Source organism: Rhinatrema bivittatum, chromosome 2, assembly GCF_901001135.1.
Source record: "Rhinatrema bivittatum chromosome 2, aRhiBiv1.1, whole genome shotgun sequence".
In the NCBI taxonomy this organism is placed as follows: Eukaryota; Metazoa; Chordata; class Amphibia; order Gymnophiona; family Rhinatrematidae; genus Rhinatrema; species Rhinatrema bivittatum.
Genome location: NC_042616.1, coordinates 91260696 through 91280303, shown reverse-complemented (window position 1 = coordinate 91280303; position 19608 = coordinate 91260696). Strand labels below are relative to the sequence as shown.

Genomic DNA, 19608 nt, shown 5'->3' with positions numbered 1-19608 from the left:
CCGCGTTCGACACGGTGAACCACGCAATACTCATGGACAGACTAGCCGACATCGGAATCAAAGGCACAGCTCTTAGTTGGTTCAAGTCTTTCTTACACAACAGACTCTACAAAGTCAGAATCAATAATAAAGAATCACACCCAATCTGCGCCTCTCTGGGAGTCCCTCAAGGCTCATCCTTATCCCCCACCCTTTTCAACATTTATCTTATACCACTCTGCCAGCTCCTCTCCAAGCTAAAACTAACACACTACATATATGCAGACGATGTGCAAATATTCTTACTTATCACCGTTTCTCTACAAAATACCCTAGAATTCTGAAACATCTGCCTCCAATCCATCAACAAACTGCTCATGAGCCTCAATTTAATTCTTAATACCAACAAGACTGAAATACTCCTCATCTCACAAGACGGTAAACATACTATGTCCAACCTGCACCCCAGTCAGCCATCCTTTTCCACTCAAGTTCGAAACCTCGGAGTCATCCTAGACAATCAATTAAACCTAAAAAGATTTATTAATAATACCACCAAGGAAGGCTTCTTTAAATTGCAAACCCTAAAACGGATCAGACCACTCCTCCACTTCCAAGACTATCGTGCAGTTCTTCAGGCAATCATTTTCTCAAAAATTGACTACTGTAATTCTCTTCTACTCAGCCTCCTGATTAACTCCATTAAACCCTTACAAATGCTCCAAAACGCCTCAGCCAGGATTCTGACTAAGACCAACAAAAGAGAACATATTACACCCGTCCTGAAGAACCTACACTGGCTCCCAATTAAGTTTAGAATCACATACAAAGTGCTGACTATCATACACAAATCCATTCACAACCTCATCCCACTGGACCTCAATATACCTTTTCGATTACACATACCTCCCAGACCAGTAAGAACAGCCTACAGAGACTCTCTCATCGCTCCACCCATCAAAACCTCTCTAAACAAACGTGCTCTATCCACAGCGGGCCCTGCAGAATGGAACTCTTTACCTCCAGAACTCAGGCAAGAACAATGCCCAATCACTTTCAAAAAGAGACTCAAAACTTGGTTATTCGAGCAAGCATTTAATTAATGCCAACCAATTACTCTTACCTCACTTCACCATTCTTCAGACTCTCCACTAAATTACCGATCAGATTATACAGTAGATTAACACTCCTACTCTACATTCCTTCATCACTAATAAATGGTCCATAGTCCGTTTACAATATTAACCTACTTCACACCCAGAGAAGAACCGCAATATTACCACAATTATACGTTATGGTGTTATTATCCTGTTCACTCTTATCCAAGTTTTCTTCCCCTGTTTTAATGTAATCGCATTCTTACATGCTTGTTATTGTTATAATGTAAACCGAAATGATATGTAGCTTGCTACATGAATTGCGGTATATAAAAATGTTAAATAAATAAATAAGCTCCACTTTCTCGCCTTCAAATGCCTTCACTCTGCAGCATCTCGCTACCTGTACTCTTTTATGTCTATCTACACCTCTCCTCGTGCACTCCGCTCATCGGATAAGTCACTCCTGTCTGTGCCCTTCTCTACTGCCAATTCCAGACTCCGTGCTTTCCATCTGGCTGCACTGTGTGCTTGGTTTTATCTTCTTATGTATTTTTAGTTTATATGTTTTGTATTTTTAAATCTGTGGTTTGCACTTTATTGTAAATTGCATAGGAAGGTATTTTCTGTTAAGTGATAAATAAATGATTTTAAATAAATAAATGGTCTTCCTGATCTGGTGCATCATGCTGCCTCTCTTGCCATGTTTAAATCCCATCTAAAGTCCCACCTTTTTGAACCCTGTTTTAAATCTAATATCAGATTGTCTGTTTTTAGTCTTGTTAACTAACTTTTTATTTTAACTATTGTCTTGCTTAATGAAATACCTCACGTCTCTTGTCCTGTATGTTTGTTTATTTGATTGTAAGCTCTATTGAGAAGGAGCTGTCTTTTTGTATGTTTATAACATAACAAATCATAAGAGAAAAGTGTACAGCTTTATTATCATAATTTTCAATGTTGTTTTTAGAAATGTGTCCATAAAATATCAAATCACACACACACTCATTCACACCCAAAAATCATACAAATACAGAGGTCAGCATATGAGACTCCAACCAGTCTGGACAATATTGCAATACACCTTCAATGCAAAATTTTTCTTAAATTCCCTGTGGATATATCCACTTACAATCTCTGTATACCCAACCCCCACTCCTATTTCCCAATTCCCTTATACATGGAATGCCGATTTAACACATATTACAACATTTCTTCATTCTGTAGCTGACCCCTGATAGAATTTCTTCTCTTTGGAATATCCGTTCTCAACTTGATTATTGATATTAATTTACGTGGTCTGACCCCGACAAGCGGCCCCTGTTTCACATGCGTTTGCTTCCTCAGGGGGACTGCAACCACTGAGAAAACCAAATCTGTATTTTAGATGCAAGACCATAGGACACACTTGCAACTATATATATTTTTAACAGATTTTTACCTCAAAATCATTTATACTCAAACATTGCGTCAGACTGCTCAACGACATAGACACTCTCCCAAATTTTCTGAAAACTTCTGTGCTTAATGATTCCAAAGACTAATCCTTTCAAGACGCAGCACTTGTCCCAATCTGTGAAATCCGAAACATATATATGCTGAACTTCGGGCTTAATGCTAACAAGTTAAAGCAGCTATACCAAAAGACCAAGAAACCACTTAAATTCAATGCACTTACCGATGCTTTAGGACTCCTTCTTTCCCCATCAACGGTAAACCAATTTGCAAACTTCTCCTTTTTACAAAGTCCTCTAACTGCGCCACAAATACACCGTCATGCCTAACTTCTCCTTGACAAACTTCTTTTTAAAGCGTTTCATGATGGTCCCCACCCTAACGTGCTTAATCACACGCCCCAACGTCCCTGCTATGGGACGCAGCGGTGTGACATCATCATTTACCTCAAACCACACCCACCCTAATACAAAAGCTTTTTTTAGCTCGCTATACTAGCTCAACATAGCGCCAACGCTTCTAATGATGACATAAACACCTAATCCTCACTTCTACTCCCAAACACTTTGACACACTATGATCACCAGTCGCACCATAAACATTTCTAATGTATTACATTTCTAATGTATTACATTTTTGTATGTTTATACAGCGCTGCGTATGTCATGTAGCACTATAGAAATGTTAAGTAGTAGAGACAGTGGCCCATTGACCTATCATCTCTGGAGGGTTTATAGATCTTAAGTTAAAAAACTGATGCATAGTAGATATTTATTATTTAAAGCTTTATATTTCATGATGATTTTAAATTTAATCTTCCATTGGACCGGAAGGCAATGGGAGGGATTGTAATATTGGAGTAATGTAGTCAATTCGAGAGGCAACAGTCAATATCCATGCTGCGAATTCTGAATCATCTGTAATACTTTTATGAAAGAAGTATAAAGACCCAGCAGATAGATTGAATTACAGTAATCCAGACTAGTTTCAGATGTATGCTAATTCAATGCTTTTTTATGTCTGTTACCCAGGCTTAATTTCTGGCAGAATGATCATAAACTGTGTTCTGCCACCTTTTTCCTAGGACCTAAGGGAGTAAAGCTGATGTTGTAAATCTGTTCTGGTGGGTGAAGAACAGCCAAGGGTTATGCAATGGCAGGGGCTGAGGATGGAGAATCACTGGGGTAAAGAGGAGGAAGAGTGTGTTCTCATGTATCTTTGAAATAGTGTGTGTGAGAAACAGCATTCACAACCATTCCTGGCCCCACTCCATCGTACATGTCTCACTTGGCTTTGACCCCCTCTTCCCCACTCCCAGCTCTCCAGTTCCACTTCCTTTTTATCTACAAATTAAGTCCTGGATTGTCCTAACATGGTAGATAATATTATATAGGTTTTTAGTTTATTTCTGGTTTTGGTGCTGAAAGAGATCAATTTTTGAAATAAAATTAGTGATAGGAAATAAGTATGGAGAGCTTAGTACTTGTTAATATACTTAATGTTTATTATCATTTTAGACCCACCAAAGACATTCACCCAGGATGGAGTCTGTCTGACGGAATCCGGGATGTCACAGCTACAGAGCCTCAGCATCATGTTACCAAGAAGAAAACGATCAAAACCAAAGCTAAAGCTAAAAATTATAAATCAGAATAGTGTGGCTGTGTTGCAGACCCCACCAGATCCCCAGTCTGAGCACTCCCGAGATGGAGAGATGGATGACAACAGAGGTAATAACTGTAATTTATACATTTTAAGATCTCTCAGGAAAGAGCACTAATATTTAACCTATATAGATAAAAAAAACTAGTTCATATTTTTTCAAAATTTTTATCTGCAAATTTATAACTGTTAATGTGTAAAACCAGTTAATGTGTACTAATACATCTATATATATATATAAACATATACATTCATACATATATGTATGTATGTATTTATATGTGTATATGTATTTGTGTATATGTGTGTATATATATGTATGTATTTATATGTATATAAGTTCTCACAGGACAAGCAGGATGGTTGTCCTCACAAATGGGTGACATCGAGGATGGAGCCCACCACGGAAAACTTCTGTCAAAGTTTAAACAGAACTTTGACTGGCCCCTACTGGGCATGCCCAGCAAGGCACTGACCCTGCAGCCAGCAGGGGTCTCCCTTCAGTCTTCTTTTTTCCGCGCAGCAGTTGCCACGCGGTGAAAGGAGCTCTCTTACCACGTTCCTGACAGGAATTCGGTATTTTTCTATCCGAAGAAAATTTGCCCCTCAGGGGTCTCCTTTCGACAAATTTTTGTCACCTTCGCGGAAACCGGTAAGTTTTTTGCCTTTTTTTCTTCGACTACCGTCGAATTTGGCCCTCGAGGCCTGTTGGCACTTACCGAGCCCGCGACTAAATTTGGCCTTAAGCCATGGCGACGGGGTTCTGTCGATGCCCGGATTGTACCCGGACTATGTCAATCACAGACCCCCATAGGGTTTGTGTTTTGTGTTTGGGTAGTGAGCATGATGTCCTGACTTGCACCAAATGTGCCCTAATGACACCTAAGGGTCGCAAAGCCAGGATGGAGAAGATGGGGCTCCTCTTCCATGCACCCACCCCAACGCCATCGATAGCATCGACGTCATCGGAACCGGCACCGTCGAAGTTGCACCACCATCGTCAACCCTCCGGTGACCGTCCACCATCGATGACTTCTCGGCCGTCGACTCCTGTCCCCTCCCCGGATGGGAGAGGAGACCGGAAGGACAAGCATCGCCATCGACGGCACAAGTCTCGGCCTGTCGAGGATCCACAGTCATCGACCTCTGAACAAGCCGAGCCACCGACTAAGAGGCCTCGTTCAGACTTGGCACCGTCCACGTCTCGTTCGCAGGCATCGAGGAAACCCTCACCCTCTCGGGGTGTGGGAGCCGTGATCCCACCGGTTACGGTGGTCCCTCCGGCTCTGCCTCAGCCTCCCTCTCCCGTCGAGCCGGGTATTGTTACCCCTGGTCTCCGGGCAGAACTGGACCGGCTGGTCCAGGAGGCCATCGAGAAAGCGATGCAGAGATTCCAACCTCCATTGGCACCGTCTCCGGCACCGATTCCGGCACCGCCACCGGCATCGACCCCGGCACAGACTCCGCCACCGAGGAAGGAACCGACCACCGAACCTTTGGTGGAAGCGCTGGCACCGCTACTACAACGTATGGAGGCACTTGTACATGCCCTCCCATCGATGATTCCAGTAGCACCGACAGCGCCATCGTCTCCGACTGGATTTTCATCGGCGGGAGAAACACCGTTCCTGATTCCCCCTTCCGGGGTGGTCCCATCGGTGCCTTCTCGTATATCTCCACCGATTTATCCTTTGGCTCCATCGGTTCCAAGACCGGCACCGACTCCATCGGCAGCACCGAAACCCTCGATGCCGTTCCCAGTACCGATTGTACCACCGGTTCCTCCAAGGTTTCCTTCGATGCCTTCGGATCCTCAACCAGGTCCATCGGGGCTTCAACCCCCAAGTGATCCCTATGATACCTGGGATGATGATACATCTTCTGACACAGATTTACCATCACCGCCTTCTCCTACAGAGAGTAGAAAAAGATCTCCTCCAGAGGATCTCTCCTTTATTAATTTTGTAAAGGAGATGTCCGAAATTGTACCTTTTCAGCTGCAATCTGAGACCGATGACAGACACCAGATGATGGAACTGCTTCAATTTTTGGACGCTCCAAAAATCATCGCTTCCATCCCCATTCACCAGGTGTTTCTCGATCTCTTAAAGAAAAACTGGGAATCTCCTTCATCTGTATCACCAGTTAACAAGAAGGCTGATTCCACATACCTCGTCCAGTCAGCACCAGGCTTTCAAAAGCCTCAACTGGATCATCGCTCTGTTGTGGTGGAGTCCGCACAAAGAAAGGCCAAGCGTCTCAAGCCACACTCCTCCACTCCGCCGGTCAAGGACAATAAATTCCTAGACAGTGTGGGACGGAAAGTGTACCATGGAGCTATGCTGATTTCTCGCATAGCCTCATATCAACTCTACATGACGCAATATAACAGAGCCATCCTTAAACAGATGCAAGATTTTGCTGACACATTACCTGACCAATACCAGCCACAGCTTCAGGCCCTTCTTAACAAAGGGTTTGAAGCGGGGAAGCACGAGATCAGAACGGCTTATGACATCTTCGATGCCTCCACAAAGGTTTCAGCTACTGACATCTCGGCCAGACGTTGGGCTTGGTTAAAGTCATCCAACCTTCGCCCAGAGGTCCAGGATCGTTTAGCGGATTTACCCTGCTTAGGGGACAATTTGTTTGGAGAACAAATTCAGCAAATAGTAGCTGAATTGAAAGATCACCACGAGACGTTGAAACAACTTTCTTCTGTTCTGTCTGAGGTTTCCTCCAAACAACCACTTAAGAAGGACTCTAAGAAGTCGTTCTTTCGGCCACGCCGTTACTACCCTCCATCGGCTAGGCCTCGTCCAGCTCGATCCTCTACTAGGCCTCAGCCGCGTCAGCCTAGGAAACAAAGGCCTACTGTAGCCCCTCCTCCTGGGCCTGCGGCTGGCCTTTGACTCCCCTCTAGGGAACACATGCCAAACCCCTCTTCCAGACATTCCTGTAGGAGGTCGACTGTACCATTTTCTACAACCTTGGTTGCAGATCACCTCAGATCAGTGGGTGCTAACAATTATCGCACAGGGTTACCACCTCAACTTTATAACTCTTCCGGCAGACTCCCCGCCTCTTCAAGCGTGGAGTCTATCCACCCATTTGGCTCAATTACAACAGGAAGTATCTCTTCTTCTGCAATCAAATGCTATAGAACCCGTTCCTCCCTCTCAACGAGGCAAGGGATTCTATTCCAGATACTTCCTAATACCAAAGAAATCAGGGGGACTACGTCCCATTTTGGACCTTCGAGCCCTCAACAAACACCTTCAAAAAGAGAAGTTCAAAATGGTAACCCTAGGCGCGCTGCTCCCTCTGCTACAAAGAGGGGATTGGCTGTGCTCTCTCGACCTCAAGGACGCTTATACCCACATTGCGATCACACAATCCCATCGCAAATATCTGCGGTTTCTCGTAGGCCACGACCATTATCAATACCGTGTCCTACCTTTCGGTCTGGCTTCTGCCCCACGAGTCTTTACCAAATGTCTCGTAGTGGTAGCAGCATTCTTAAGGAAGGAAGGTGTCCACGTCTACCCCTACCTGGACGATTGGCTAATCAGGGCCTCCACCCAACAGATAGCTCAATCCTCCCTACAATTGACAATTCAAACACTCCTTTCCTTAGGGTTTCTTGTCAATTACGAGAAATCTTGCTTAGTCCCGTCTCAAACCTTATTCTTCATTGGAGCAGACTTGGACACCTTACAGGCAAAGGCTTACCTTCCTCTTCAGAGGGTCCACACCCTAATGTCCCTGGCTCGCCAGCTCCAGTCTCAGAACACTGCCACGGCTCGCCAGTTCCTCATTCTCCTAGGACACATGGCATCCTCGGTTCAAGTCACTCCCATGACCCGACTAGCCATGAGAGTAACACAATGGACTCTACGACACCAATGGATTCAAGCTTTTCAGCCTCTGTCCTCCATAGTCACAGTCACACAAGCGCTGCGCCTATCCTTAACCTGGTGGACGACTCAGGTCAACCTCCTTCAGGGCTTACCCTTTCTTCCACCGGATCCGCAAGTAATCCTAACCACCGACGCTTCTCACATCGGTTGGGGAGCCCATGTGGACGACTTTCAAACCCAAGGGTTATGGTCCAAAGAGGAAGCCGAACACCAGATCAATTTCCTGGAACTTCGAGCAATCCGCTATGCGCTCCGCACTTTCAAAGATCATCTCTTTCATCAGATAATCTTAATCCAGACGGACAACCAAGTGGCCATGTGGTACATAAACAAGCAGGGAGGCACAGGCTCCTTCCTTCTGTGTCAGGAAGCTGCGCAGATCTGGGCGGAAGCCCTCTCCCACTCCATGTACCTCAGGGCCACTTACCTGCCGGGAGTAGACAATGTATTGGCAGACCAGCTGAGCCGTGTCTTCCAACCACACGAGTGGTCACTCGATCCTCTGGTAGCGACCTCTCTGTTTCACAAGTGGGGTTCTCCCCGCATAGACCTCTTTGCGTCCCCTCAGAACCACAAAGTGGACGATTACTGCTCTCTCATTCGGAGCCAGCACTCTCGGCCGAGGGATGCATTCTCCCTCAAGTGGACAACCGGTCTGCTGTATGCATTCCCTCCACTCCCTCTTGTGTCAAAGACTCTCGTGAAGCTACGCCAGGACGGAGGAACCATGATCCTGATAGCACCTTACTGGCCACGCCAAGTATGGTTTCCAATACTCCAGGATCTCTCCATCCGCAGGCACATTCCTCTGGGAAAGGACCCGCATCTGCTCACCCAAAACGACAGATGCCTCCTCCATCCCAACCTCCAAGCCTTGTCCCTGACGGAATGGATGTTGAAAGGTTAGTCCTTCAACCATTTAACCTTTCAGATTCCGTTTCTCGGGTCCTGATAGCTTCACGAAAGCCTTCCACAAGAAAGTCTTACTCATACAAATGGAAAAGGTACACATCATGGTGCACTTCTCAGTCCCTTGATCCCCTTTCCTGTCCAATTTCCAAATTCTTGGACTATTTATGGCATCTCTCTGAATCAGGTCTTAAAACCTCTTCTATCAGAATGCATGTCAGTGCGGTAGCCGCCTTCCATAAGGGTATTGGGGGTAATCCTATTTCAGTGCAACCCCTAGTAACACGCTTTCTTAAGGGCTTACTCCATCTAAAGCCACCCTTGCGTCCTCCGGCCCCATCCTGGGACCTTAACCTGGTTCTTGGTCGTCTAATGAAACCTCCTTTCGAACCTCTGCACTCCTGTGACTTGAAATATCTCACTTGGAAAGTGTTATTCCTTTTAGCTGTTACTTCAGCTCGCAGGGTTAGTGAATTACAGGCCCTAGTTTCCTATCCGCCTTACACTAAGCTCCTGCAGGACCGGGCGGTACTCCGCACTCACCCTAAATTTTTGCCTAAGGTAGTTTCGGAGTTTCATATCAATCAATCTATCGTACTACCTATCTTTTTTCCCAGGCCCCACTCCAACTCTGGAGAACAGACTCTGCATACCCTAGACTGTAAACGGGCTCTAGCTTTTTACCTGGACCGTACAGTTTCTCACAGGAAGAGCACTCAGTTGTTTGTCTCTTTCCATCCTAACAAATTAGGACAACCTGTGGGTAAGCAGGCTCTTTCCTCCTGGTTGGCGGACTGCATTTCTTTCTGCTATGAGCAGGCTGGCATTCCTTTTCAAGACCGTGTTAAAGCACACTCTGTGAGGGCCATGGCGACGTCAGTGGCACACCTTCGATCGGTGCCGCTTCCTGACATCTGCAAAGCTGCAACCTGGAGTTCTCTCCATACCTTTGCAGCCCACTATTGTTTGGACAAGGCTGGAAGACAGGACTCCATCTTCGGCCAGTCTGTCTTGCGTAACCTTTTTCCAACCTGATGTACCAACACCCTTCCACCTACCCGGTAGGGTGCGGATGCCCTTTCCCAAATTTCTCCTCAGTTGTTGTGCCTGCTGCACACCGTTGGGTACATTTGGTGCAAGTCGGGACATCCTCAGCTCGGTACTCACCCATTTGTGAGGACAACCATCCTGCTTGTCCTGTGAGAAAGCAAATGTTGCTTACCTGATGTAACAGGTGTTCTCACAGGACAGCAGGATGTTAGTCCTCACGAAACCCGCCCGCCTCCCCGCGGTGTTGGGTTCGTTTTTATTTTTACTTTCTAGGCACTGCCTGTAGCTTTGAAAATCAGACTGAAGGGAGACCCCTGCTGGCTGCAGGGTCAGTGCCTTGCTGGGCATGCCCAGTAGGGGCCAGTCAAAGTTCTGTTTAAACTTTGACAGAAGTTTTCCGTGGTGGGCTCCATCCTCGATGTCACCCATTTGTGAGGACTAACATCCTGCTGTCCTGTGAGAACACCTGTTACATCAGGTAAGCAACATTTGCTTTATGTATGTATATATATATATATAAAAATATATATGTATACTTATGTGCAAGTGGGTGTTTGCATCAAGAGAGGACATGAAGCATAAAATAGAACCAAATATATACACAATCTCAGATTAGGTTAGGAGCTTTACAACATTTTAGAAGCCAAAAATTTGGAGATGTGAGAAATTAAAGCAGTCTACAAAAATCAATTAACTCAAATGGCTTTTAAAACTAGTTTACTTAATTAACAAGAAACTGAATTATTTACATAATATAATTTTACACTGTGATGGGCTGGGGCTTACCAATACATTTTTTCTAAAAGTTTTTATAGAACAATTTTTGTATAGAAAGATTTGTTATAACAAATGTGACATTTTGAATTTATCCAGTTATAAATTTGCATTTACTATATATAGAATCATATAAAATTATACATTTCTAATTTTATGTTGTCACTATATATTTGAAAAACGTAGTGTGTGTGTATATATATATATATATATAGTGAGAGAGAGAATGCTTTAATTATATACATAGTGCTTTAATTAGCAATTTGACAATGCCTGATATCTAGGTATCAACCTAATAAACGAAGGTTGACCGACGTGCCGCAAATGAGCAGTAGAGAGCAGCTGTACCGCGCATGCGAGCACGTCGGTCACAGTGTGCCTCTTAAAAATAAAAATGGCGCTGTAGGAGCGGCAGGAGCGGCGGCCCGAAGACCCGCAGCGGCGGCGGCACCGGCCCGAAGACCCGGAGCGGCGGCGGCAGCCCGAAGACCCGGAGCGGCGGGAGCGGCAGCAGCGGCCCGAAGAGCGGCGGCGGCAGCACCGGCCCGAAGACCCGGGCTGGAGCGGCGGCCCGAAGACTCGGAGCGGCGGCCCGAAGACTCGCGAGGGAGGGACAGACGGACGGAAGGAAGTCTGTCCCTCCCTCGCGTGCATGCCGCCACCGCTCCGGGTCTTCGGGCCGCCGCTCCGGGTCTTCGGGCCGCCGCTGCCGCTCTGGGTCTTCGGGCCGCCACTCCGGGTCTTCGGGCCACCGCTCCCGGTCTTCGGCGGAGATCGACTGAGGGGAGGAGGGAGGGGGGAGAGAGGAGTGACTGAGGGGAGGGGGGAGAGAGGAGTGACTCAGGGGAGGGGGGAGAGAAGAGTGACTCAGGGGGAGGAGGGAGGGAGGAGTGACTGAGGGGAAGGAGGAGTGACTGAGGGGAAGAGGGAGGGGGGAGGGAGGAGTGACTCAGGGGAGGAGGGAGGGAGGAGTGACTCAGGGGAGGAGGGAGGGGGGAGTGACTGAGGGGAGGAGGGAGGGAGGAGTGACTGAGGGGAGGGGGGAGAGAGGAGTGACTCAGGGGAGGAGGGAGGGGGGAGAGAGGAGTAACTGGGGGGAGGGGGGAGTGACTGAGGGGAGTGACTGGGGGAGGGGGAGATGGGAGTGACTGAGGGAGGGAGGAGGGGGGAGTGACTGAGGGAGGGAGGAGGGGGGAGTGACTGAGGGGAGGAGGGAGGGGGGGGGAGAGAGAGGAGTGACTGAGGGGAGAGAGTGGGGGAGGTGGGAGGGAGCATGAGGGGGAAGGAAATGATCCAAAAAAAAATGTTAATGTAGCCCGTTTTAACGGGCTTAACGGCTTGTACCTAAATATCAGGCAATGCCAAATTAGTATACTTTAACTGGTGTCACACATTAACATGGTTACAAATTTACAGATAATTTTGAAAATATGAATAAACAAGCTTTTTGAATCTAGGTATTCCTAGATATCAGGCAATGACAAATTGCTAATTAAAGTGCTCGTGTCACATCTACTTGATAAAACCCTAAGGAAAGATCACTAATATATAACCTATATAAATACAAAAAACTTGTTTATTCGTATTTTTTCAAAATTATCTGTAAATTTATAACCATTTAATGTGTAACACTAGTTAATGTGTACTAATTCACCTATACATAAAAACACTTATACATACATATAATTGAAAAATGCTATACCATACTCTGTGCAAAAATAGTTACAAAAACCAACACACACATAATATCTTACTCTGACATCACATATATTGCTTGTTATCATAGACTTTGTACAAAATGTTATAAAATTTCATTGAATTTAAATCATAGATCACAGTTTGGTATTTTACTTTTACATAATGATGATATTCACAGTTATAAAATTTCAAGTTTGCAAATACATAAATCACAGTGCAATATTTTCACTCTGATGTAATGATCCCCAGCAAGGACCCTCAATTTACCAGTCTGCTTCTTCAGGGGGAAAAGCTTATAATCAAAGCACCATTAGCTAGTGTTCTTTGAAGTATCAATTTCTAATTGCTGGGATTACCTACATCTGTGTTTTAGTGTAGCAGTAAATACTTATTGCACCTTGTGCTTTACCTTTTAACTTCAAAAGGGATACTTTTAGAGAAGACTCAACACAGGTCCATCAGTCTTGGTGATTCAATGCACCTGACATCATGGTGCAAATGTAGCGTGTTGTCTTCCTCCCTCATGCTAGATCACTCCAAGAAATTGTAGGAGTCAAATTGAGACCTTGAATCAGTCAGTCAAATTCTATATTGCAAATATTTGTTTTCCAGAAGGTGATCTTGTGGACTGTGATGCAAAATCAGATTCCAGTCCTGAACGAGAAGCTGTAGATGATGATACCAAGGGGATAGAAGGAGCAGATGGGATCAAAAAGAGAAAGCGAAAACCATACAGACCTGGTAAGGATAGATGATTTGCATATCTATAATTAAAAAAAAAATACTTAGTTTTCATGCCAAAAAACAAAATCTGTGGTTAAAAAAAATCTATAGAATTTATAGCATACAATAATTGTTCAGAATAACAGTTGTATATGTAATGGTTATCCAAAAAAATCTGTCCTAAATTTCTGCACACCTACCTTTTTCTTTAAGGGAAATCTATATCCTTATTAATAACTTTGTAAATTTAAGAAGACTAAATTGACACACTTACTCTCACTTCATAATTTGCGCTTGGTGGTAAGTCCCGACAGCATACTTAAGAACATAACACAAGAAATGTCATGCTGGGTCAAACCAAGGTCCATTGAGCCCATCATCCTGTCTCTGACAGTGGCCAGTCTGGGTCACAAGTACCCAGCAGGTCCCCAATAGTTGATGTCTTTCTTGTATCTAACTTCCAGGTATAAGCACTGGCTTTCCCAAGTCTACCTGGCTAATAACCATTTATGGAGATTTCCTTCAGGCACTTGTCTAAAATTCTTTTGAACCCTACTGTGTTAATTGCTGTACCACATCCTCTGACAGATTCCATACCTTGAATGTGCGCTGAGTGAAAAAATACTTCTTATGATTTATTTTAAATCTGCTGGTTGCTAAGTTCATGGCATGTCCCCTAATCCTAGTGTTATTTACATAAGAACATAAGAATTGCCATACTGTGACAGCAGAGGGTCCAGCAAGCCCAGTATCTTATAACCCAGCGATGCTCAACCGGTGTGTCACGACACACCAGTATGTCGCCAAGCACCGGCAGGTGTGTCGCAACTCACAGTGTCCCACTGCCCCGTTGTACTTTCCTTCTTCCATTCTCCAGCCCCTGCAGACCATTGGAAGCCTCTTTTCTTCCTGCCCCCACTGCCCAATGGGAAACCTCCTTCATTCTTCTTGCCCCCACGCAGGCCAATCGGAAGCCTCCTCCCTTCGACCTGCCAGTGGGAGTAGGAAGAAGGGAAGGAAGACTTTGGCCGGTAAGGCAGGAAGAAGGGGCATTGCATAGCCCAGGGTGGTGTGGGAGGAATGGCAGTGTCAAACTCCGAAGCAAGGCCACCACGGGAGCTCATCCCCATGGCGGCGAAGAGGAAACCTGACCCCCGACCAAGGCCATCACGGGAGCTCATCCCCATGGCGGCGAAGAGGAAACTTGACCCTGACCAAGCAAGTCCGCCACAGGAGCCCATCCCAGTGGTGGCGAAAAAGAAGGCCAGCCAGAGTAAAGCCACGGCAGAACAGGAACCCATCCCTGCAGCGAAGGAAGAAGAGGTTTGGTGGTGAGAGCTTGTGTGTGTGGGTATGAATGGGTGCCTGGGTTAGAGCTTGTGTCTGTGGGTGCGAGAACATTTGTGTGTGATTGAGAGAGAGACTGATCAGGGAGGTGAAGTGTTTCTGTGTGAGAGAGAGAGAGAGATTGGTCAGGAAGATAACTGGTGTTTGTGAGAGAGACCGAGACTGATCGTGGGGGTCTAATTGGGTGTGTGTGTTGTGGGCGCTAAGAAAGAGGACTGTGAGGACAGAGCTTCAGCAGCCCTTGCTGCTTCTGGTGAGTGCTATTGGCCTGGAAGGGAAAGAAGTAGGAGAGTTGCTAGAGAGGGTAAGTAAAGGTGGCTTTTTAATTTTATTTTTCTTGATTGCTTGCCATTTTATTGGGTATTATGCAATAGAGATGTGATTCGGCCGAACCTTTCAGTTCGGCCTTCGTTATCGGCCCGCCGTGGGAAATTTCATTTTTTAAGATGGCGCCGGCAGTCCATTGCTCCTACAATGTGACAGAGGCCGGCCAATGGCACCGATAGCCCGGTCACATGCAAAGGGCCACGGCACCATTTTGTCTACTGGCAGCCGACGGCCCAAGAGCAGGAGATCGCTCCCGGGACCCCCTCTGAACCACCAGGGACTTTAGGCAAGTTTTGGGTAGGTCAGGAAGGTGGGGGATTGTAATTAGTTAAATCTGAAGGGTTGGGGTGGGTTTGAGGTTTTTTGTTTGGTTTTTTTTTATGTGCCCTTTCTCCCCCCCCCCCAAAAAACGATAAGAAAACCACATGAAATTTTGTGGGTTTTCCTATCATTTCGCCCCCCCCCCCCCCGAAATGCAATGAAATAGGAAATTTTGTCTATATTTGCTATTTCGTCGCAAACAAATGCAAGTCCCTATTTTGCAATGTCTGCTGTTTTTAAATATTTTATTGATATTTGGACATGTTTTAATAATTTTTATGAGTTTTTAATTGTGGATGATATTCTGTTCAGCAGCTGTTTTGTAATATTTTTAGTATAGCTTTACAATTATTTCTGTGGGGGGCTCTATAGCAGCTTGGCTTATTCTGTTTTCCCAATAGGAAATGTATTAGTGTTTAGGGCCTGGTTTAATAGTTGTATTTCTTAGATAGGGTTGTTACTGTTTGAGCGAGTTCCATAATACAGATGTAACTTTGTGCGGATTAGTTTGTGTGCATTATTGCAGATCCTGGGACTATGTTAGGTGCTATATTTCTCTTTCCATTTCCCCAGGTTCACACTGCATGCAGAGTGGCTTTTTTTGTTTTCCTTTCCAGTTTCTTTCTCCATATTTATAATTTGTAGTTTTTCTGTACTTGGTAAAGGTCAGTTCTGGGTGTGTGAGTGAGGTGAGGTATTTTACTAGCATGTAGGCATTTGTATCAATCTTATTTGTTGTGTTTTCTCAATAGGATATGTATTAGTGATAAATTACTGTCTTTTCATAAGGAAGACTATTGTGCCTGGTAGTAAAGGGAGTTAGTTTTGCTTTTACTAAGATGTCATCAGAACCAGAATATCTTTTTTGTATGGCGAGTTGTACAGGGTAATGCCCTACTTCTGCTCTGCACTCATTGCTGGGGGTCTAGGGGATTCCTGTGGATGCAGAGTGCATGTTTACATTTAGCCCCATGACGGTCACATTTTCAGTGTGTCACACATGTGAGAACCATCTGTCAGGTGTGTCCCAGCCAAAAAAATGTTGAGAACCACTGCTATAACCAACAGTGGCCAATCCTGGTCACAAATATCTGGCAGGATCCCAAATAGTAGAAAGAACCCATGTTGCTAACATCCAAGGATAATTAGTGGTTTTCCCCAGGTCTACCTGGTTAATGAGTAAATAACCATTCCCTATTTTCCTTTTCAGTCACACTCATAATTTAATAAATCTCAGTTATATGCCCTCTGTCATCTTTTCTGCAAGCTAAAGAGCCCTAATCTGTTTAGCATTTCTCTATAAGGGAGATTTCCCATCCCCTTTATCATTTTTCTCGCCTTTCTCTGTATTTATTTATTTATTTATTTATTTATTTATTTAAGGTTTTTTTATACCGGCATTCATGAACTCGTTCACATCATGTCGGTTTACAGAAAACAGGGGTGCGAAGAATACAACCAAAAAACATAATAAAACGTGATGAAAAGAAGCAGTTACAATTAACAAGGGCTAATGAACTGGGATTGTAAGAGTAAAGAGAGATAGAGGGGGTTAATGATATACAAATGTACAATATAAATATGGAGTCCAATATATACAGCTTCTGAGCAGAGAAATTATTGATGGTGCATGTTAGGTGTATGTATTCTATGTCCACTATGTCTTTTTTGTGATAGGGCAACCAGAATTGCAAACAATCCTCAAAGTACTGTGGTTCCTTGACTCTATAAAAACATATTGGGGCGGATTTTCAGAGCCCTGCTCGCGTAAATCCGCCCAAAACCGGGCGGATTTACGCGAGCAGGGCCCTGCGCGCCGGTGAGCCTATTTTACATAGGCTCACCGGCGCGCGCAGAACCCCGGGACTCGCGTAAGTCCCGGGGTTTTCGGAGTGGGCGTGTCGGGAGGCGTGTCGGGGGCGGGGCCGGAGCGCGCGGCGTTGCGGGGGCGTGTCGGCAGCGTTTTGGGGGCGGGTACGGGGGCGTGGCTACGGCCCGGGGGCGTGGCCGCGCCCTCCGTACCCGCCCCCAGGTCGCGGCCCGGCGCGCAGGAGGCCCGCTGGCGCGCGGGGATTTACGCCTCCCTCCGGGAGGCGTAAATCCCCCGACAAAGGTAGGATGGGGGTTTAGACAGGGCTGGGCGGGTGGGTTAGGTAGGGGAAGGGAGGGGAAGGTGAGGGGAGGGCAAAGGAAAGTTCCCTTCTAGGCCGCTCCGATTTCGGAGCGGCCTAGGAGGGAACGGGGGTAGGCTGCGCGGCTCGGCGCGCGCAGGCTATACGAAATCGATAGCCTTGCGCGCGCCGATCCAGGATTTTAGTAGATACGCGCGACTACGCGCGTATCTACTAAAATCCAGCGTACTTTTGTTTGCGCCTGGAGCGCAAACAAAAGTAGGCTGTTCGCGCTCGTCTGAAAATCTACCCCATTATGTTGTTCTCGGTTTTGTTCTCTATAACTTACAGAGTTATTCTTAACATTCTATTTATTTTTTGGTCACTGCAATACACTGAGCTGAAGATTTCAATATATTGTCCACAAGGACGCTAAGATCCTTTCCCTGAGTGGTGAGTCCTACACAGAACTCTTCATCGCCTACTTGTAGTTGGGATTATTTTTCCTTACATGCCTTACTTTGCACTTGGCGGCATTAAATTGCATCTGCCATTTAGATGCCCAGTCTCCTAGTCTTGCAATGTCCATCTACAGTTCTTCACAATCCTATGCTATTTTAACGAGTCATAACAATGTTGTGTCACCTGAAAATGTCACCTCACTCACTGTTCCTTTCTCCAGATCATTTATGAATATATTAAATAGCACAGATAACAGTATCGACCCCTGTCCATGCCACTAATGACCTTCCTTCATTTGAAAAATTAAACATATAATCCTACCCTCTCTTTTCTGTCTTTTATCCGATACCAGTCCACAATAGGACTCTGCCTCCAATCCCTTGATGATCTGATTTCCTAAGGAGTTTCTCATGAGTGACTTTATCAAATGCCTTCTGAAAATCCAAATACACTATATCCATTGGCTTACTTTTATCTGCCTGTTTATTTACTCCTTCAAAAAAATCTAGTAAATTGGTAAAACAAGACTTCCCTTTGCAAAAATCATGTTGCTTTTTCCCCATTAAACCATGTCAATGTGGTTAGTAGATTTAGGGTAGATTTTAAAAGCCCTACGCATGCCAAATCACATCTCTTGAGCCGGTACTCAGCATGCGTATTTAAAAAGTGTCCACGGATGCACGTATCTCCTGGTACACGCACAAAAGAAAAAGTCCAAAAAGGGGCAGCGCAGGATATGGGCATTCCTGGAATTTAAATACAAACCAGCGCCTATGTACGCACACAAGGATGCCCCATGGTATCCAACTGCATAACTTTACTTCAGCTATAACTGGCACTTAAGTTATAAAACAAATAATACTAGCTGAGTCAGTGAAGTTTTAAGAGTTGGGGCAGGTAGGGTAAAAGAGAGGTTAATTTGCTAGGGGGGTTAGGAAGTCCTATCCTGTAACTAGGCAAAATGGGAACAAACTAGTTTAACTGGTAATTGCTTCAATGCACGGTAGAAACACACACATTTACGTGTGACCAGCTGATTTTATAAAATGCGCGCATATACCTGCACATATTATAAAATGGCATATCCATGAGCGCGTGCCAGCAAACACGCTTTCATGAATGCTCACGCAGGCTGTTTTAAACTTACCTTCTTAGTATTTATGAATAGCTTCTATCATTTTGCCCATCACCAACACCAGGTTTACCAGTCTATAGTATCCTGGATCACTCCTGGAGCCCTTTTTAAAAAATTGGCGAGACAATGGCCATCCTCCAGTCTTCAGGTACCGTGGCTGTTTTAAATGATAGGTTGCAAATCACTAGAAAATGGTCTTCAATTTCACGTTTGAGTTCCTTCAGATTTCTGGGGTGAGTGTGCTATCCAGTCCCGGTGATTTGTTATTCTTTAGTCTGTCAGTCTGATTTATTGCAACCTCCTGTTTCACAGTGATTTTGTTGAATCACTCAGTTATCACCATCAAAAACTGTTTCTGGTGTCGGTATGACCACTTGAATTTGAGTAATGTGGTTATGGACAAATGATTAGGCATGATCTGCCGAAATCAAGGCTTATGACTTTTGCCTAAAAACCTATGAGGTAAATTTTTACAAGTTGGCCGTGCACCAAACTCTGGAGATGTGCGCACATGTAGGACATGCACATGTCCACCTGATTTTAAAAGTCTACATGTATACACATCACCCAATATGCGAATATCTCACTTTGAACAAAAAAGGATGCATGGTGTGAGCGGGACATGGGCATTCTTATTT

At 45.1% G+C, this 19608-nt stretch overlaps 1 protein-coding gene across 8 annotated transcripts in view; it reads left to right on the top strand.

The window, feature by feature from the left end:
• Window positions 1-19608, top strand: part of KMT2C (lysine methyltransferase 2C) — a 979844-nt gene that overhangs the window by 499407 nt on the left and 460829 nt on the right. For all 8 annotated transcript variants that reach the window (XM_029588444.1, XM_029588443.1, XM_029588442.1 and 5 more), the window contains 2 exons: window positions 4049-4261; window positions 13157-13285. In XM_029588444.1, coding sequence (XP_029444304.1) covers window positions 4049-4261; window positions 13157-13285 — 342 coding nt within the window. The remainder of the gene's footprint in view (window positions 1-4048; window positions 4262-13156; window positions 13286-19608) is intronic.